The sequence below is a fragment of the Gracilinanus agilis genome, chromosome 2, assembly GCF_016433145.1.
Source record: "Gracilinanus agilis isolate LMUSP501 chromosome 2, AgileGrace, whole genome shotgun sequence".
NCBI lineage: Eukaryota > Metazoa > Chordata > Mammalia > Didelphimorphia > Didelphidae > Gracilinanus > Gracilinanus agilis.
Window position 1 is genome coordinate 567,544,867 of NC_058131.1, and position 20,163 is coordinate 567,565,029.

The following is a 20,163-nucleotide window of genomic DNA, read 5'->3' on the forward strand; positions in this document are numbered from 1 at the left end:
AGGCCAAGAGAAGTTGAATAATTTAAGCCATCCCAGGACAGGAGGGAGGCCAAGAATAGGCTATACTTACCCAAGCTGAAGAGATTGACTGCACCATAATCCAGGAAGTAACATATGTGTCTGGCATTCTTGGACATGGAGCTGAAGGTGTGGGCACAGCTGGAGGCAAAAGGGTAAATGAAGCTAGTACTCAGGTAGATAAGAAGAGGCCAGGAATAGCTGTCATTCCAGAAATCAACCATGTATAGGGTGGCCATAAACCTCCACATGAAGTACCTGAAACACACATAGTGTTCCTCCATGTTAAGCCAAGATGATACAAGGCATCCTTTCCAATTCTTTCTTTGGTTAGGACCAAAGGTGATTTCTTCACAGTTTTTTCCCCATTTGTATTTCCCTCTGATGACCAATGATGCTAATTATTATTATTTTTTAAACTCTTACCTTCTGTCTTAGAATCAATACTAAATAGTGATTCCAAGGCAGAAGAGCAGTAAGGCTTAGGCAATGGGGGTAAAGTGTCTTGCCCAGGGTCACATAGCTAGGAAGCATCTGAGGCCAGATTTGAACCTAGGACCTCCCATCTCTGGGCCCAAATCTCTATCCCTTTGGCCAGCTAGCTGTTATGATGTTAATGTATTATACTCAACATATATATATATATATATACATATATATACACAAGTACATATATGATTAATATATGTACAATATAATATTACATGATATAATGTGCTATATTAAAATATACATCATATGATATACAAAGATAATATGTGGAGATACATATATTATCTCTGACATGTTTGACCTTGGACAAAATCTTGGAGAACCTTCCTGGATCTCATCTTCCTCATTGGTAAAAAGCAAAAGGTTAGACTGGATAATTTCAAAGCTCCTTCCAATTCTAAATCAATAATTATAGTATCCTAGGACCCAAGAATGGCAAGAAACTCGAATGATGTCATCTAGCTGAATCTTTCCAGGCCTGTTTCTCATCCATCCAATTAGATTTAGAATGGATGATACCTAAGAGTCCTTCCAGTTCTAGGATTCTTATTCTACCCCCCCTATTTCAAGGGACCCTGCTTAAACCATTCCTCTGAAGTGGTTTTCCCTTTTCTTTAAAATCTCCAAGTTGGGGGAGGGCCACCTCCATGATTACACCTACCTCTGTTAAGTTTATTGATCACTGTGATTCAACTCCATCCCCTTGTGTTCAAGGATAGCTTCTTTAGTCATATATACATAGGTAGATAGAATAGTGGACTGTATAGGATGGGAAGTCAGGAAGATTATGAATCCAGATCCTGCTTTCTAGCTATGTGAATGTGGGCAGGTCAGTCTCCATTTTCCTCATCAGCAAAATGGGTATAATAAAAGCACTGCCCCCAGAGGGTAGTTGTGAAGATAAAGTGAGATAATACATTTAAAGGACTATGCAAACCCTTTTAGTTCTATGCACATGTTAGCTCTTATTATGAAAGGGAAAGATTATAATCAAATCACATTTAATAAATGAGAAAACTGAGGCCTTGAAAGAGGAGTGAATAACTAAAAATCACACAGCTAATTATTAGCACATTCTGCACTATAAACAAGGTCATCCTGACTTGTCTCATGTTCTTTCTAGAGGTTTCTATTGCATTCACTTAAGGCAAATAAGCAAGGAAATTCTCTTTTCAAAACTTTTTCCCCTGGAATCATGAACATTCCCTTCTCTGCATCTTTTCTGGTAATAACTCTGCCTTCATACTATTCCCTTACCAATCCACATGCAGAAACGGGTACAAGTATGCAACTGAACTTCATTCCAGAGAAAGCAAGTCCTTTGGTACACATATACAGCTGAGCAAAAATTTAGCCCAGTGCCTTACCCATAGTACAGACTTAATAGACATTTCTTGAACAGAACTAATTTATTTCACAATTGCAGACTCATAAGCCTCAGTTAGTTTGGTTTAAGTTTAGCATATTTAAAAGTCCTTCCTGTTGTCATTTCTCATTCCATTCTACCAACACGGGGATTACTTTATTTCTTATTAGCATTCCCCTATTCCCATATCCCCAAGCCTAAGCTGAGCTCTCTCAGCCTCTGAATCCCTATTAGGTCAGCAGGCTCATAAGATCATAAATCTAGAGGTCAGGAGGGATGTTAGGGATCACCTAGTCCAACCTCAACCCCCATTTTTACAGATGAGGAAACTGGGAGGGGGTGCAGAAGAGACTTGAAATGACTTTCCCAAAGGTCAACATAGTATGGTGTTCTTTCCACTGTAGAATAATAACACACAACATTTCAAAGTTTACAAAACATTTCTTGCAACATTCCAGTGAGGTAGGTAATAAGAGTTTTACCATTGCCATTTTAATATGTGGAAACTGGGACTCAAAGGGACCAAAAACATATAGATTGGATTTTACAAGTTGAAGAAACTGAGTTCCAGAAAGTTGAAGTACCTAACTTTCCCAGGGTCTCACACAAATAAATAATAAGGAACAGGCCCTTTGATTCCAAGTTCAGTGCCTTTTCTACTACATCAGGTTATTTCTCTTTTGGTTCATCCCTTTTTGCCTTTAGATAAAAAGAGCTCTCTTCAGTCAACTGGGCTTGTGTCTTTTCTGCTTCTGCTCAGAAGAGTCTGGTAAGCATTTCTCTTCTGTATATAGGTCTCTTTGCCTTCTTACCTTGTTCCCAAGCATTTCTTAGGTGCTACTCTTATTAACTTCCTTCTATCTCTGCTCTTCCCTGAATTTCAAACACCCTCCTGGAAGGAACCTTGGGTTGAGAATCAGTATACCTCTCCCCAGGTCTGCAACTAGTCAACGTATAACCCTAACCAGTGCACTTCTTCCCTGAGACCCAGTTTCCTCACCTACGAAACAAAGGGATAAGAGTGGTTCCCTTGGCATCTTTCCAGCTCTAAATTCTAGGAACCTCAAAGGCCTTCCGCCATCTATTGCTGCCCCCCACTCCCACCCCAGCAAAAAAACTCTGTAAATTCCAGACTTTGCCTTTGGGGTCAAGCTATTTAATATTTTATAGTTCTCCAGATGGCATCTGTAATGTAATGGAGAACTTTTTATGCCTAAAAAGTAGTAAGGACCCAAAGGAATGAATATTTCAATGGCCCAGCATTCAAATCATATGTAAATCACTGCTAAGGCCACTGGCCACACCAGACACTTCTTCCCCTACTGGCAAACAGAAAAATTATAGGAGAAACAGTCTTTTCCCTCTTCCTCCTAGCCTCACCCCCTTGCCCACCCCTCATCATTTCAAACCAATTTCTGCTTCCATGGAGCTGGGAAAAGAATCTGAAAATACCAGGAGGGGAGCAAGTGTGTCCAGATGTTGAGGGTTTCATTGGTCATCTGGAAAAGGCTGAGGACACAGGCGGTGGCTGAACTCTGAGGATGCCGATAGCCACAAATTATGCCTCGTTCATGGAATACCTGCCGGGAGAGGATAAGAATATATCATTCTGTTCACTTACACTTGAAGTCTCAGGATGCATCAAAGACTTGGAGCATATACTGAAAACAGGAAATAACTTTCTTCCAAACTGATATATAGATGCCATTAAAGTCATACATCTATCCCTGGATCCATGAAGCTACTGCCCTCTTTCCTCACTTTTATTCTTTCCTCCCTCACTTTCTTTCTCTTCATCTTTCCCCTCCCACTCTCCCTTCTCTCCTTTTTTCTTCCTTTTACTCTTTCCTCCTCTTCCTTTCTTCCTTCCTTCCTTTCTTTGTTCCTTCCTTTGTTCCTTCCTCTTTCCTTCCTCCCTTCCTTCCTCTCTTCCTTCCTTCCTCCTTTCCTTCCCACCTTTTCACCTATTCCAAGAAGCTTTCCCAGCCTTCCTGGAGAAGAGGCAAGTCAAAAGACTTCCTCATATCCCCTCACTTTGCAAATAGTCTAAAATGAAGTTACCCTTTTTCTGCATATAGCCCAAACACTTTGACTTTCCATCCTAGTCTTGTGTCCTTATTCTGTTATCCAGTCACCCTTGGGGCCCATTTGTCTGCATGAATATGTGTATCTTGGTATATAAATAAGTCCCAGATGGCAGGGACTACTATGTTTATGAGATTCTAAGTAGTGAGTTCAGTAATACACATATTAGGGCACTTCACAAAGGCCTTTTGATGATGATGGTGATGATGGTGGGTGATGGGGGTGGTAGTGATGATGCTGCTGCTGCTGATGGAGTTCAGCCACTTCAGCACAGGCTCAATCCAAATTGTTATCTTCAGTTAATTCAACTTCAACTCTTGCTTTAAAAATAAAGCATCTTCTCAATATGATTGAGAATCACCTTTCCACCTTCTAAGGGTTGTAGGGAACAACAGAATGGACATGAGTAATTAAAATTCAGCTAGTAGTGCTCAAATCTTATCTGAACTCAAATTAAGGCCCTGGAAATTGGAGCCAAATGAAATGTCTGTTTAATTCAGCCTTCTATTTAGAAATTATTTTGATGTTCCCATGCAAGAACTTTAGAAAAAAAAATTAAGAGTCTTAGAATCTTCTTATTATGAAGGACTTTAGGGATCATTTAGTTCAACAACCTTGAATTCTTTACATTACATTCAAAACAAGTAGTTTAGTGACAGGGAACTGACTGACTCTTACTTCCAGCCTTTTCCAACTTTAGAGATCTCTAAGTTTTTCCTTATCTAGAACTAAAATCTGCCTTTTGTATACTAGTTTTACCCTCTAGAGCCACATGGGGAAAAAATCTAGTTTTTCACATGATGGATATTTGAAAACATCTGCTTTGTTCTCTAAATCTTTTCTATCTCAGCTTAAACACTCCCAATTTCTCCAACTAAATCTCATGTGGCATGATTCTGGACCCATCATCACCCTGCTGGTATCACAAGTTATCCATATTCCTCGTAAATATGGCTGACATCTTTTTGTGGTGGCAAAGAATTGGAAATTAAGAGATGTCCATCAACTGGGGAATAGCTGAATGAGTTGTATGTAGTATATGAGTATAATGGAATTCTACTCTGCTATAAGAAATGATGAGAAGATTGATTTCAGAAAAACCTGGACTGATGTAAAGTGAAATGAACAGAATTAGGAGAACTTTTTACACAGTAACAATATTATGTGACGAACATTTATGAATGAATTAGCTATTCTTTACAATACCGTGATGCAAGACAATCCTCAAGAACTCATGAAAAAAATGTTATCTGCCTCTGGGGAAAGAACTGAAGGAATCTGAATGCAGACCAAGACTTACCACATTTTACTTTATTTCTTCATTTTTCTTTTGTTTGTTCAAGTTCTCTTTTGTAAAATGTCTAATATGAAAAAAATGTTTTATACTATGACATGTGCAAAACCTATACTATATTGCTTGTTGTTTCAGGGACAGGAGTTGGGAGAGATGAAAAGAGGATGAGAATTTGACTCAAACTTTAAAAAATGTTTAAAATTTTTTTTTTCATATATTTGAGGAACAAAATAAAAAACAATATTTTCAATGTGACTACCCATTGGATTAGCAAAGATAACCAAAATGTAGGAAGATAGACACACTGTGCATTGGTCTGACTTTTCTAGAATATAATTTTGAAGCATATCCCAAAAGTTACTAAACTGTGTGTAGCCTTTAACCCAGTAATACTATTATTATTATTAGGCATGTACATCAAGAAAGGACAAAGACAGAGAGAAAGGACCCATGTATATGAGAACATTTGTTGTGGTTCAGTTGTTTTTAGGCATATCTACTCTTTGTGACGCCACTTGGGGTTTTCTTGGCAAAGGTACTGGAGTGGCTTGCCATTGCTTTTCCAGCTCATTTTACTGATGAGGAAACTGAGGCAAACAGGGTTAAGAAACTTGCCCAGGGTCAGTCAGCTAGTAAGTGTTTGAGGCTAGATTTGAACCCATGAAGATGAGTCTTCCTGACTTCACCACCCAACTACTCCTGAATATTTGTAGTAGAGCTTTTTGTTGCAGCAAAGAAGTAGAAGCAAATAGGGGCCTTCCAACTGGGGAATGACCAACAAATGCTAGTGTATGGATATAATGGAATTTTATTGTGCTTTAAGAAATGAGCATGATGGATTCAAGGAGTATCAAAATAATTGCATTAATAGGTGAATATTTAACTCAATTAAAAATGATATGAGGGGAAAACTTTGAAAGATTGAATTCTAATCAAAACAGCAATCAATTATGGCATTAAAAAGGCATAATGAAATATATTTTCTACCTCTTGGCAGAGATGTGACGGACTAGAGGTAAAGAATTAGATATTCATTCTCAGACATGTTGATTTATTTTGCATAACTCTACCTATATGCTATGTCTTCTCCTTGGTGTATTGAGGGAAGGGGAAGAGGAGGTAAATTTAGTAGATAGTTATAGATATTAATAAAGCATCAATAAAACATTTTTGACTGCACAGAAGGAAAAGTGCAGAAGGTGACACAAATAGACAAATTTTGTTATGCTTTGTTAAATTGCATGTTTAAGATGTTAAACTTCATGTTTCTTAAAAAAGCCAAAGCTATATGAAATAGTTCATAGTTTCTTACACAATCCCTTTTCTTTGTATTTTGAAATGCTTATATTTGTTAATGATTTCTAAGTTCACAATAAAAAAGAAAATTTATTTTTTTAGTCTGGAACCCACATCTGAACACACTGCTCCAAACTGAGCCTGCCCAGTGTAGGGACCATCACTTAACAGTGCACTGACACCACCTCCCTTAAAAAGGTTCACTTCTGGTAGAAATTCGATTAGCAAAGGGGACAAAGACAGAAAAATTTTAATTGTTGAAGGAGTTGTGATAGATTAGGCATACTAATGCACTGTTGTGGATCTATGATTTCATTCAACCATTCTGGAAAACAATTTGGAACCAGAATTAAAAAACCATTAAATATAAATACCCTTTGACCTAGCATATTATTAGGCATATACCCCAAGGAGAGAAAGGACCCATATGCATAAGATTATTTCTAGTTCTCATAAAATTAACTTTCCCTCAAGACAACAATAATAATCCCTTACATTTGCATAGAACTTTAGGCTTCCTGAAGTGCTTTTACATCCATTCTCTCAACTTAGCCTTATAATATGCACATGAAACAGGTGGCAGAATGATTACTATCCTCATATGGTAGAGAGGCAAACAGGTTTGAAAAAATCAAATAATTCCCCCAAGGATGAATAGCTGGAACCAGATCTCAGATCTTTGAATTTAATCCTGTGCCAGGCATTGTAGTCAGTATTTGGGTAACTAAGACAAGAACAGCCAAGGAAGGAGGGAGGGAGAAAGGAAGGAAAGATGGAAAGAAGGAAGGAAAGAGAGGAGGGGAGAGCAGGGGTGGGGAGGGGAGGGAGGGCATTTAAATGCTTTCTATATACAAAGTACTATACTAACTCTTGGAGATACAATTAGAAATACCAAACAGCTGGGGGCCTCCAGATGGTTCAGTGGATTGTGACCCAGGCCCAGAGATGGGAGGTCATGAGTTTATACCTGGTCTCAGATGTTTTCTAACTGTGAGACCATGGGCGAGTCACTTAATTCCCATTGCCTAACTCTTGCTATTCTTCTACATTGGAAGCGATACACACTATTGATTCTAAGATGGATGTTAAGGGTTAAAAAAAATACAGGACAGTCCCTTTTCTCAAAGATCTTGACTTCTCCCAAGGGAGACAATATATCAAAGAGGATTCAGCTGTGGGCCCTTAAAGTTCAGTATTATGGTAGATAATGATGTATCTTCTTTAGCGTCATTTACATTCATAAAACCATGTCCATTGAACTATTTGGTGGTACGAAGGATTGGTGGTAAGTACTTTTTTTTCTTGTTTTTTTTTTTTTTTTTTTTTTTTTTCAGTAGCCATGGCAAAGGTAGTTGCCAGGTCAGCAGCCCCACAAGGGAACAGTCCCTGGATGATGGCTTCAGGAAAGCCAGTGATTTTGGGGGTTTTGGTGCTCCCAGGACTCTGGGACTCAGGGTTCTGGGAAGCCTCCACCATGATCTGAGGGGAGGTGATCACTGTGGTTTGAGTGCATGTAAGCCAGCTTACCTGCCCCCTTGGAGATAGTTGGTCAGAAGCTGGTTACTTGGAATGGGTAACCCCCTTTCCACAGGGTTACTCCCTTGGAAGAGGACTATAGCCTGGTGGTCTGGGGGACAGATGATGTTTCCTGGACTCTTGGACTTACCAAGATGAGATTAAATACAGAAATAAAGAACATATATAGAAAAATATAGGAAAATATAGAAATAAGAAACAATAAGCAGAAGGGCTGACTTAAAATGATGTTTACCCATGTATCCTTGTTACACATGAAAGGTCATCTTCCTAATTAGGCTATAAAATCACTAATTTAATCCTTTATAGATTATGAACATGAACAGTGAAAAGACAAAGCTTGTCATTCAGACAGCAGTTACTAAAGCACACCTCTAACCTCAAAATTAGGAGGGATCATAATGATCACCTGGCCCAGTCTCCCACTCTTCTCTCTAAACACTTACAGTTTTTATTATCTAGATCAGTGATGGGCAAACTTTTTAAAGAGGGGGCCAAAGGAAAGGAAATGTTCATCTGTCAGTCTGTTTCTAAGGCAACTCCTTTGAAGTTTCATTGTATTGTATCCTATTCATTGTATTCGTCAGATTAGGAATAATTTCATGGGGTCAGATAGAACATTTCAGGGGGCCACATTTGGCCCTTGGCCATAGTTTGCCCATCACTGATCTAGATCATTCATCAGACACTTAAGACAAGATAGTATATACTGTATGTTTTTAAATATATGTATACTCTACCTAGACTATAATCTTCTTGAAGGCAGAGCACTTCTTTTTTCTTTTAAACCTTTACTTTCCATATTAGAATCAATACTATGTATTGGTTCCAAGGCAAAAGAGCAGTAAGGGCTAGGCAATGGGGGTTAAATGACTTTCCCAGGGTCACCCACCTAGGAAGTGTCTGAGGGCAGAGATCTGAACTCAGGACATCCCCTCTCTAGGCCTAACTCTCAAACTACTGAGCCACCAAGTGCCCCCAGAAGACTTCTAATTCTTTAATCCTCACAACATCTAGCACAAAGTTAGGTATACAGTATTTGAATTTACCAAAAACTAGTGATTATGTTAATATGAGGAATTTGTTTTCCAACATCAACCATGACTTATAGTCTTGCCTGAAACTTAGAGATATTAAGAGATTAACCTATGGTCATACAATATATATGGTAGGATGTCATCATGTCAGAGAAGGGATTTGAACCCAGGTCTTCTTGCCTCAAACTCTAGCACTTTATCTATTATGCCTAGGTGTGTTGCCTCTGGGCATAAGATTAAGACACAGAATAGAGAGTAGACAAATGTTTGTGGATTGATTAAATCTTCATATGGGCTCACATCAGTCATTATTTGGCACTGATTTTCCAATTAATAGCAGACTTAACAGCTTTTCCCTATTTCCCCTGACTTTTCACAAAATTTAGTTGGAAGATGACTAGCCACCACTCTAGGTTGGCATTAGAATTTAAGATATGACCTGTCTTTTCTAGATATATGGTTTGCAATCCCATTCAATATTTAAGATGTATTTCTTTTTCTGACTCTCCTCAGCATTTTAACATGACTGCAGTCACCTCAGAAAAACAACTTGCTGACTTTCCAGTATGTGAATTATTTGGACCTCATTAGTCCTCTATCCATTTCTGCTTCCTGCTCCCCATTAAAGGATGCACAGGATTAGAAAGACAGGAAATTCAAACCCAGACATTATGGGGACATATTGAAATGAGAGCTCTAGAAAAAAATAAATTCTGAGATGTTCAATAGGTTCAAGTTATTCTTGTCTATCAAACCAGTGTAAAATATATTTCATTAACATTTCATATTAGTCCCTAAAGATTAATTCTTTTCACCCCACTCCAAGTGAAATCTCTCTTTAAGTGAGATAACCACCAATTTTTTCCCCAATAGGATCTCCATTTGTGACTGCTTTCTATTAGGTTTATATGTGAACTAAACACTTACATACCTTATTCCAATCCATTCACTTATTCACAAAATAAGTTCTTTCCTTCCTGAGGACCTACTATATATAAGGCAGTACTTAAATAGGTGCTATAGGGGATACTAAGAATCATAAGGCATGCAACATCCAGACCCTGAGATCTTGCCTGGGCAAATAGTGGTACAAGTCAACCCATATCCCTTGAAGTTTCAAACCTGTGAAGAAGTCTGGAGCCCCAGCCCAGGGAATTCTAGCCTGGGCTTGAGATAAGGACTTAGTTCAGTTCACACTTTGGAGTGATTGATAGTACTAAGTATTGATCTTTTTGCCTAAAGCTCTGGGCAGAGCTCCAAGAAAGGACAATCAAGGGATGCCTGAGTGGATCAAGTACAAAGCCCCTGACCTGATCAAGATCAGAATGAGATCAAAAGATTATACCTAAAGGGGCAGCTGGGTAGCTCAGTGGATTGAGAGCCAGGTCTAAAGATAGGAAGTCCTAGGTTCAAGTCTGGTCTCAGACACTTCCCAGCTGTGTGACCCTGGGCAAGTCACTTAACCCCCATTGCCTAGCCCTTACCCCTCTTCTGTCTTGGAACAAATATACAGTATTAATTCCAAGACAAAAAGTAAGGGTTTAAAAAAAAAGCTTACACCTAAGCCTGAGGTAAATCTTTAAAGCTATCAGCATCACAAGGGTCAACTGAATCAGCAGGGGGAGGGGTGTCTCAGAGCTCTCAGCCCTCAGACCATCACATCATCCCCACCAAGTTTACCTATATAATTAGATAGGAAAAATGAGCAAACAAAAAAAAAAGCACCAAACATTAAAGAATTTTTATGGAGGCAAAGAGCAAGGTACAGACACAGAAGGGGACAGTGAAAGCAAAGGAAGCATACACAAAGTCCAAAATAAAAATATGGATTGGACACAGATTCTGGAAGAATTAAAAAAGGACTTCAAAAACCAATTAAGAGAGGTAGAGGAAAAGTGAGGAAGAGAAATGAAAATGATGCAAGAAGAAATGGGCCAATTGAAAAAGGAGAACCAAAAATTGACAGAGGAAAATCATGTCTTAAAAATCAGAATTGACTATCTAGAAACTAATGATTTCATGAGAAATCAAGAAACAATAAAGTAGAATCAAAGGAATGAAAAAAGAGAGGAAAACATGAAATATCTTGTTGATAAAACAACTAACCTAGAAAATAGATCTAGGAGACACAATCTGAGAATTATAGGATTATCTAAAAGTTATGATCAAGCATCATAAGGCATGGCCTCTATTCTTCTATTCTGATGAGGTAAATGGTTTAAGTAGGAAAGAAATACATTGGATAAGATAAACAATATATGAAAAAACATGACGTGTCAAATGATGATACACATCAGTGTTATAAGATCTTGGAAAATCCATGATGGGCTTCACACAGGAGGTGAGTCATGAGATAGGCCTTGAAGGATAGGAGGAATCAGAGAGTCAGCAAGGAGGCAAGGACACCTGAGGAAGAGAAGAACTGGGAGAGTGTGAAAAAAACAATAAACTTCCCCCTTATACAACTTCCCTTCTTTTCTTTATTAATATCATCTATTAGATAGAATTTTTTCATCCTGGAGTCACATATATCAATGTATTTCAAGTCCTGTCCCTTTCCCTATCCCAAATCCTTGTGTTAGAGGTTTCTTTGACTGAACTTTCCTTCCTTCCTTCCTTCCTTCCTTCCTTCCTTCCTTCCTTCCTTCCTTCCTTCCTTCCTTCCTTCCCTCCCTCCTTTTTTCCTTTCCCCCTTCCTCCCTTCCTCCCTCCATTCCCCCCTTAACTCTTTCTACCTTTGTATCAATTCTAAGATGGAAGAATAGCAAGGATTAGACAAATGGGGTTAAATGACTTGCCCAGTCATACCACTAGGAAAGTGTCCAAGGCCAAATTTTAATCCGTGTCCTCTCAACTCCGAGTCTAGCTATTCTATCCACTGTACTACTTTGCTGGCCCTTGAGTAAGTTTTCTGAACCTATCATATATGAGACTCATTGCCCTCCACTCAGGTGGAACCTGGAATGTTCAGTTTCTAGTACTCTCAAAAGAAGAGCCTCAAGTTCCCCATTCAAAGTTCATGAGGTTTCAAAATATAGTTTTCTTTATCCAATAATAGACATTGAAAAGAGTCCAATCTGAGCAGAGTCAAGTGGCCTCTTCTCCCATCTAATTAACTACCTTCACATCCAGAAATATATGTAAAGTCCTTGCAACTTTCTGCACTACTTCAGTGGAGCTACAGCAAAGTGAAAACTCAGGGTTTGCTTCTCCTTGTCAGGGTACCAAATACTTCTTCAGTTTTTCTATAGCAATTCTCATCTTGTCTGTGCTCACTATTATATTGCAACTATCTGTCCTTCCCAGCAGAAGTTATGGATCTTTCTCACCACCATCCTGATTTTCTACTCCTGAAAAGGGCTTTTGGATCCTTCTTACAGTTCTCTACTTTGCTTTCTGTTATTCATCTCTCTTCCAGCAGATAGTGCTAGTTGCTTCTTCTCTGGAGACCATCTCTTAAGCAGCTGGACTATTTGGTGATTAGTCTAAAGCTTCACCAGACATTGAGTACCTTCACCTTTTGAAAACTTCTGCTTTATATCAGTGTGTCAGAGCCAAAATCTGAACACAAAACTATTTTCCAGGTGGCTATGGTAGCATCACATCTTCCTTGAACCTTTTAGATTTTTACTCTGGGTCAACTACAGAGTTTCTCCAGCAGCCTCGTAGTTCACCACCTGCTGCAAAAAGCACCTTCCACTAAGTCCTGTGGAATTCAGGGAGGCAGTCATGCCTTCTGTGTGTCTTTCCTTCTGTCTTTTTCCAAAGCACCTAGACCAGGTTATAAAAATTACTTGTAGGTTGTTTCTGGGATATCTCCAAAAGGGAAGGAGAAAGAACATAACAGTCTCCTAGCACCTGTACTAAGAGCAGGAACTTCTAACTCAGAGGGACAGACACAATGTCTCTACATGCTTCAAACACTTGGAGATAGGTACTATGCAACTAATCCTATGACAACTCTTATGTTTTCATCTTATGTGTTTTCATCATGGTGGTCACCCTCTTTGGGACATGCTTCAGCTTGTCAATGTCCTTATGCAAACTGTGGTACCCAGATCTAAACACAGCGTTCCTGACAATATTTGTCATCTGGCTCTCATGAATTCAGATATTGCAAAACCGTAACACTGTTTCCATCTGATTTTCTTGTCTGAAGTCTGCCAGAGAAAACATTTGCATCTTTAACTTATAGCTCTGAGGTTTAAGTTGAAAATTCAAGATCAGAGTTTCCTGTTCATGTTATCTCATGGCCTTAAGTTTAACTATATACTAAAAACACACCAGAAACCTACAAAAGTTTATAGGTATGACAAGACTAGAACAACAACAGGCAATTGTGGCTTTAATAGAAATTCTAACTCATTTTCCAATCGGACCATTGCCTTCAGTGCTTCTCTCTCTCTCCCTCTCCCTCTCTCCCTCTCTCCCTCTCCCTCTCTCCCTCCCTCTCTCTGTCTGTCTGTCTGTCTGTCTGTCTGTCTGTCTGTCTCTCTCTCTCTCTCTCTCTCTCTCTCTCTCTCTCTCTCTCACACACACACACACACATACATACCCCAACCCTAAAACCAAATTGTTCTGTATATTTTAGGAGTATTTTCAATATCACAGGCTTTTAGGGAGAGTTTGGCACTTTTCCTCCTCTAATCTCCCATCTTTGGTGGAGAGTTCATTTAGGAACTCATTTTTCTGGGGAAAGTCATAAACAGTTGGCAATAGCCAAAATGTCAAACAAGAAAATCAGATGGAAACAGTGTTATGGTTTTGCAATATCTGAATTCATGAGAGCCTTAGTGAAACTTCCACTCTGATCCCATCCCTTTATAGTATTCTCCACATGGAAATCTGTAACAACACAAGGGTCAGATAGCTTGGTGGTACAATGGATAGACCACTGGGCTTGGCATGAAGAAGACTCATCTTCTTGAATCCAAGTTCAGCTTCGAGCACTTATTGACCTGGGCGAATCACTTAACCCTGATTGCCTTAGTTTGCTCATCTATAAAATGACCTAGAGAAGGTAATGCAAGCCATTCTGGTACCCTTGCCAAGAAAACTCCAAATGGGGTCATGAAGAGTCAGACATGATTGAATAACAACAAAGGCCAATCACACAGCAACCCAGAAGCTCATTCTTTGGGGCAGCTAAACGGCACAGAGAATAGAGCGCCATATTTGGAGTTGAGAGGTCCTGGGTTTAGATCTGCCCTCAGATACTTCCTTACTGTGTCATTCCAACAAAGCTTAATCCCATTTGCGAAGGCCTTTCCCTTCTGCCTCAGAGTTCTTAAAGCAGAAAGTTTAAACATTTTTTATTTTTAAAAATTTAAATAAATAAAAATTTAAATTTAAATTTATTCATTTAATATTTAAATTTATTTAATTTATTCATCATGAAATTAAATACTCAAATAAACAAACAAATAAATACAGGTTTTAAAAATAAAAAAAAGTTTAAAAAAAATTCCTCCATGAAATAGCTACAATACTTCTTATTAAGACTCAAAGAATTGGATATAAACACAGGAATGAAATAAAGCAACATTGTCTGTCTTTGAGGGTAGGCCCATGAGCTCATGGAAGAGCTTTTGTGTGGACTGGCTTCATCTAACCTTTATGAGGGCAAATGAGCAGGCAAAATGTCTCAAAACCATAAGCCATTCAAGAATCTTTCATGGAGGTATTTTTAAGCCAAGAAATCCATTAAATCCAATGAACCTTTAAAAGGATGATATCAGTCCATGATCCTAAGTGGAAGAAGCATTGTGGTGCAGTAAAAATAGTGTTGGCTCTTAAATCAACATATCTGCCTTTGATGCTAACTATCTCTATGACCTTGAGCAAGCTACTTAACTTTCTTGGGCCTCAGTTTCCTCATCTGTAAAATGAGCAGATTGGACTAAATCTCCTCTGAGAATCCCTTAAGCTCTAAATCTATGCTCCTATAAGAAGATGGATCAGTGGATAGAGCACTGGGTCTGGAGTGAGGAAGAACTGAATTCAAATCTGATCTCAGACACCTACTAGCCATGCAATCCTGGGCAAGTCACTTAACTCTGTTTGCCTCAGTTTTTTCATTGGTCAAATGAGCTGGAGAAAGAAATGGCAAACCACTCCAGTATCTTTGCCAAGAAAATTTAAAATAGGATCACAAAGAGCTGGACATGACTGGGATGACTGAACAACATCAACAACAAAGTAGCCAAAGGTTCATTTTATTATCCTTGGTGTAAGATAGCCCCAGTGACCGCACTTCATCCTAGGAGTGTCGAAGGACTTCTGAGAATTTAGGAAACCCCCTTACAGGATTTTGTTTTGTTTTTTAACATTCTTGCCAGAAGCTTTTCTATTCTCTGGGATTCTTACAAACTGACTTGAGATTTGCTTCAACCTGAGGGTAGCAGAATGATTTTAGTAATAGGATTGTTTTTTGACCACTTCCATTCGAAGTTATCATTTGTATCTGATACAAGATAGGAAACTCAACAACTGGCGATGATGGCGAGATTGGTCAGTAAAAGCACTAAAGGTATTTAAATGATAATTTATTATTAAAACTTGTGGACTTTTGCCCTGGAAATGACCTTAGAGATATTTTAGTTCAATCCTCTCCTTTTCTCAACTCATACCCAGAGAGCAATTAGGAAAAGATATCAAAATTAGGAAAAGATACCAAACCCATCAACAGAGTCTCCCTTCAGTACCTCAGTTCAAGGGAGATAAAAAAAGTCTTATCGGCCACAGAAATCCTTCCTCATTCTTCTGTTGACCTCCCAAAATTTCCCCATCAGAATTTCACCTCCAGGGGGCAGCTGGGTAGCTCAGTGGAGTGAGAGTCAGGCCTAGAGACAGGAGGTCCTAGGTTCAAACCCGGCCTCAGCCACTTCCCAGCTGTGTGACCCTGGGCAAGTCACTTGACCCCCATTGCCCACCCTTACCAATCTTCCACCTATGAGACAATACGCCAAAGTACAAGGGTAAAAAAAAAAAGAATTTCACCTCCTTAGCCTTTGAGCATCTTAAATACCCCTAAGAACTAAGCAAGACCTATTTACAGTTGTTGTCAGTCATTTGCACCTTACAGTGGAGGAAGACTCTGAGAATAGATTCTTATGGCAGGAAAAACAGAAGAAAATATGAGCCCACTGGACAGCTCAAGGGGAAAACGAGGAAGGAGGCAGAGGGCAGAAAAGGAGACAGCAGCAAAAAACTCTGAAGACAGGCTTCACTAGATGCATGATGGTGCTAAGGACCAGCCCTCACCAAAGCTAGTGCAGATTGTATAAATGGAGATTTTGAACCTTGGACTTCATCCCCCATAAGTCCCTTAGTTTTCCCAAAATTCCCTTTAATCTCTCCTGTGTCTCCACATTTGTGTGGTCACGTTATTGTTCTTTATTTAGCTGTAACTCCTCCCTCTTTCTCTTTTGTTCCAAGGAGCCGGCTGGTTAGTAACCTTTTAGTTAGGTCTCTGTTAGTTTATTATTAATAAAGTATTCATAAATATAATATTTAGTATTTTGCATATTAATTTTAATCTCCACAAGATCCTCAGCCTGACTCCCCCCTTCTCCAAACCAAATGTCAGAGCCAAACGCTTTGGATAAAACAAAAATATCTTACCGGGGGCACTTGGTCTATGCTGAACAACTTGGGCAGCTTCAAGCTCAACATCCTGCACCAGGGTTGGTACTGGTCTCTCTTCAAATCTTCTGGTTAATATTTTAACATGACCCAGAGCAATGCAGTTCTTTCTTCTTCGGTCTCTTTAGGCTTTTTCTCCAAATTCTCGCTTCAAAGCCTATAATGCCTTCTTGCTAGGGAAAGAAAACAATGAGAGACTATGAAAACCATTTATTCTTGTCTTACCATTTAAAAAAAAATCATATTGGTCTATCATGGAAGCAAGGCAATGCAATGGATAGCATTCTGGGCCTGAAGTCAGGAAGCCCTGAGTTTAAATCTGACCTCAGATATTTACTAGCTGTGTCCCCAGCAAAGTTACTTAACTATCACCTGCCTTAGTTTCCCCAACTGTAAAATGAGGATAACAATAGCACCTAACTCACAGGACTGTTATGAGGTTCAAATGAGATAATATTTGTAAAGTACTTAGCACATTACCCAGGACATGTATAAATGTTATTATGGGGTAAATCAAGCAAATAGCAAAAGCTAGAATTTAATCATAGTTAACAGCCAGGTGGCATGGTAGATAGAGTGCCAGGCCTGGATTCAGGAAGACCTGGGTTCAAACACAGCTTCACATATTTCCTAGCTGTGTGGGCAAATCACTTAACCCTATTTGCCTCAGTTTCCTTATCTGTCAAACAAGCTAGAGAAAGAAATAGCAAACCACCTTAGTATTTTTGCCAAGAATATACTGCAATAGGGTCATGAAGAGTCATACCACTGAAAACAAGTGATACACAGTATGGAAGGAGGGTGTTAGGGTTTTTTGGGAGGGGTTTGGTGCTCTTCCTTACTTTCTTTGAGATGATTGTGATTTAGCTATTACAAATAAATTCAAGTAATTTATGCTTTGTTCTATTGCTTCGTTGTAATAAATCTGACACAAATAAGTGTCAGAATTGAGATATTCTTGTTTTTCTATAGCATAGTGCCCAGCGGATAGTAGGTTGCTTAAATAAATGTTCATTGATTGCAACAGCTAGGCGACCCAGTCTCCAGGCTTGGAGACAAAAAGTCTTGGGTTCATGTGGAAGTAGAAACACAGAAGAAAAACAACTGCTTGATCACATGGTTCGATGGGGATATGATTGGGGATGTAGAATCTAAGAGATCACCCTAATGCAAATATTAATAATATGGAAATAGGTTTTGATCAATGACACATGTAAAACCCAGTGGAATTGCTAATTGGCTATGGAAGGGGGATGGGAATGGGTGGGGGAGGGGAAAGAACATGAATCATGTAACCATGGAAAAATATTCTAAATTAGTTAAATAAAAATTTTCAATTAAAAAAAAGAAGTCTTGGGTTCAAATATAGTGTCAGACACTTTCAGGCTGTGTGAACTTGGATTACTCACTTAGCTCCCATTGTGCAGCCCTTGTTGCTCTTTGGCCTTGGAATTAATACATATAATACATTCTAAGATAGAAGATAAGGGCTTAAAAAAAAAGATTATTGATTGATGTTATGGTTTCTAGGCCTAAATGGTTTCTTTGCTTTCCACGAGAGAAGTGCCACTAATGAGGTGGTAGCAGTGACTAGAGGTAAAGGCCAAGAACTGTAGACAACTGTCCTCCTAAAGAACAGACCCTAAAATCTCAGAATGGGAATAAGAAATGATGCTCAGGAGAGGCCACAGTGATGGGTCACCCTCCAGTATCCCAACTCTGCTAACTTAGCCAGTTTTTTATTTGGCACTAAGAAAAATGAATATGGCTACTCCCCACCCCGCACATAGTGTTATGCCACTTGTTCCCTGTCGGAGGGCCATTGAGCACCTTCACCAATGCTTCTGATCTTTACCCCCTCCATGCCACCACTCACCAAACCTTAACTCTCCTGCTATCTCATTCCCCCTAAGGCTCTGCTCTTTGCCAGGTGATAAGCAACTAATCTCAAAAAGTAATCACTGATAACAGTTATAAATAAATCCCTCTGGTACTGTAGTAGATGGATGGAGAAAATACTCTTTTGGATGATAGACCTTGTGGTCCCCTCACTATACAGGGACTCATCTACTCTGCTTATGTGTAGGACAAGCTTTGAAGGCTTTCTCCTGAGAACTCCTGAACACACATGAATGCATGAAAATGAATACACCACCAGTGGACACCAAAAAAGCAATAAAAAAGTTGATAGGGGAAAGAACAATCTCATCTAGAAAAAGACACCCAAAGATGTGTGAAGACACCCAAAGTTGAGGAAGGTGGTGCTACTTTTTGATAATCACAACAATGATGTTATTCTTTCTTTTATTTATTCAAAGATAGTTTATTTTCCAAATAACATGTAATGATGCTATCTTTCCAATCTTCCTACACTTTCCTCTACTCATTCTCTGATTTAGTCCAACTAAGTCAACTTCCTGTTCCTCCCAAACAATTCTCCTATCTCTCATCCATATGCTTTTGTACCATCTGTCTCTCATGCCTGGAATGCTTTCCCTCTTCAAATGTGCCTCTAAGAATACCTGGATTCCTTCACATGAAATTTAAATTCTACTTTTTGAAGGACTTTCCTACCTAATCCCAGCTCATCTATTCTATGCCCCCTAATGTTATCTTCTACCTATTCTACATATTTACCTATTTATGTACATGTTGTCTCTCCCATTGGAATGGAAATTCCTTGTCTATTACCTAAATAAATGGGAAAGATTACAAACAGACAATTTTTGGAAGAAGAAATCCAAACTAGCAATAGCCCTAAGAAAAACAAAATGGTCCAAGTCACTAGTAATTAGAGAAATGCAAATTAGCACTACTCTGAAGTCATATTTCACTCCCATCAGATTGACCAAGCTGACAAAAATGGAAAATGACAAATGCTGGAGAGGATTCAGAGAAACAGATACCATTGGTGGTTCATTGGTCTGGCCATTTTGGAAGACAATTTGGAACCATATCCCCAAAGTCATTAAACTGTGCATATCCTTTACCCAGCAATACTACTACTAGACCTATGCCCCAAAGAGATCAAAGAAAGAAAAACAGGAGTTACATGTATAAAATTATTAATAGCAGCAAGTTTTGGCATAGTAAAGAACTGAAAGTAAGGAGTTGCCTATACATTGGGGAATGGCTAAACAAATTACAGTATAAGAATGGAGTATATAATGTTATTGTACCATAAGAAATGATGAAACTGTTTCAGAGAAACCTAGGGGGATTTAAGTGATCTATTGCAATGTAAAGTGAGGAGAACAAATTATACAATAACAATTCTGTAAAGACAAACAACTTTGAAAGAATTCTGATCAATTATATTTCAGAGGAAACATGTTATCCACCTCTTGATAAAGAAGTAGTGGACTCAAGATGCAGACTGAGATACATTTTTGGAC

The 20,163-nt window shown here is 38.8% G+C and overlaps 1 protein-coding gene across 1 annotated transcript in view; it reads right to left on the minus strand.

Annotated features, from left to right (window-relative positions):
* Positions 1-20,163, minus strand: part of PAQR5 (progestin and adipoQ receptor family member 5) — a 107,524-nt gene that overhangs the window by 24,553 nt on the left and 62,808 nt on the right. The window contains exons 2-4 of the mRNA XM_044665321.1: positions 16,748-16,941; positions 3,329-3,456; positions 71-276 (exon numbers count right to left, since the gene is read on the minus strand). Of these exons, the coding sequence (XP_044521256.1) occupies positions 71-276; positions 3,329-3,456; positions 16,748-16,798 (385 nt within the window). The 5' untranslated portion in view covers positions 16,799-16,941. The remainder of the gene's footprint in view (positions 1-70; positions 277-3,328; positions 3,457-16,747; positions 16,942-20,163) is intronic.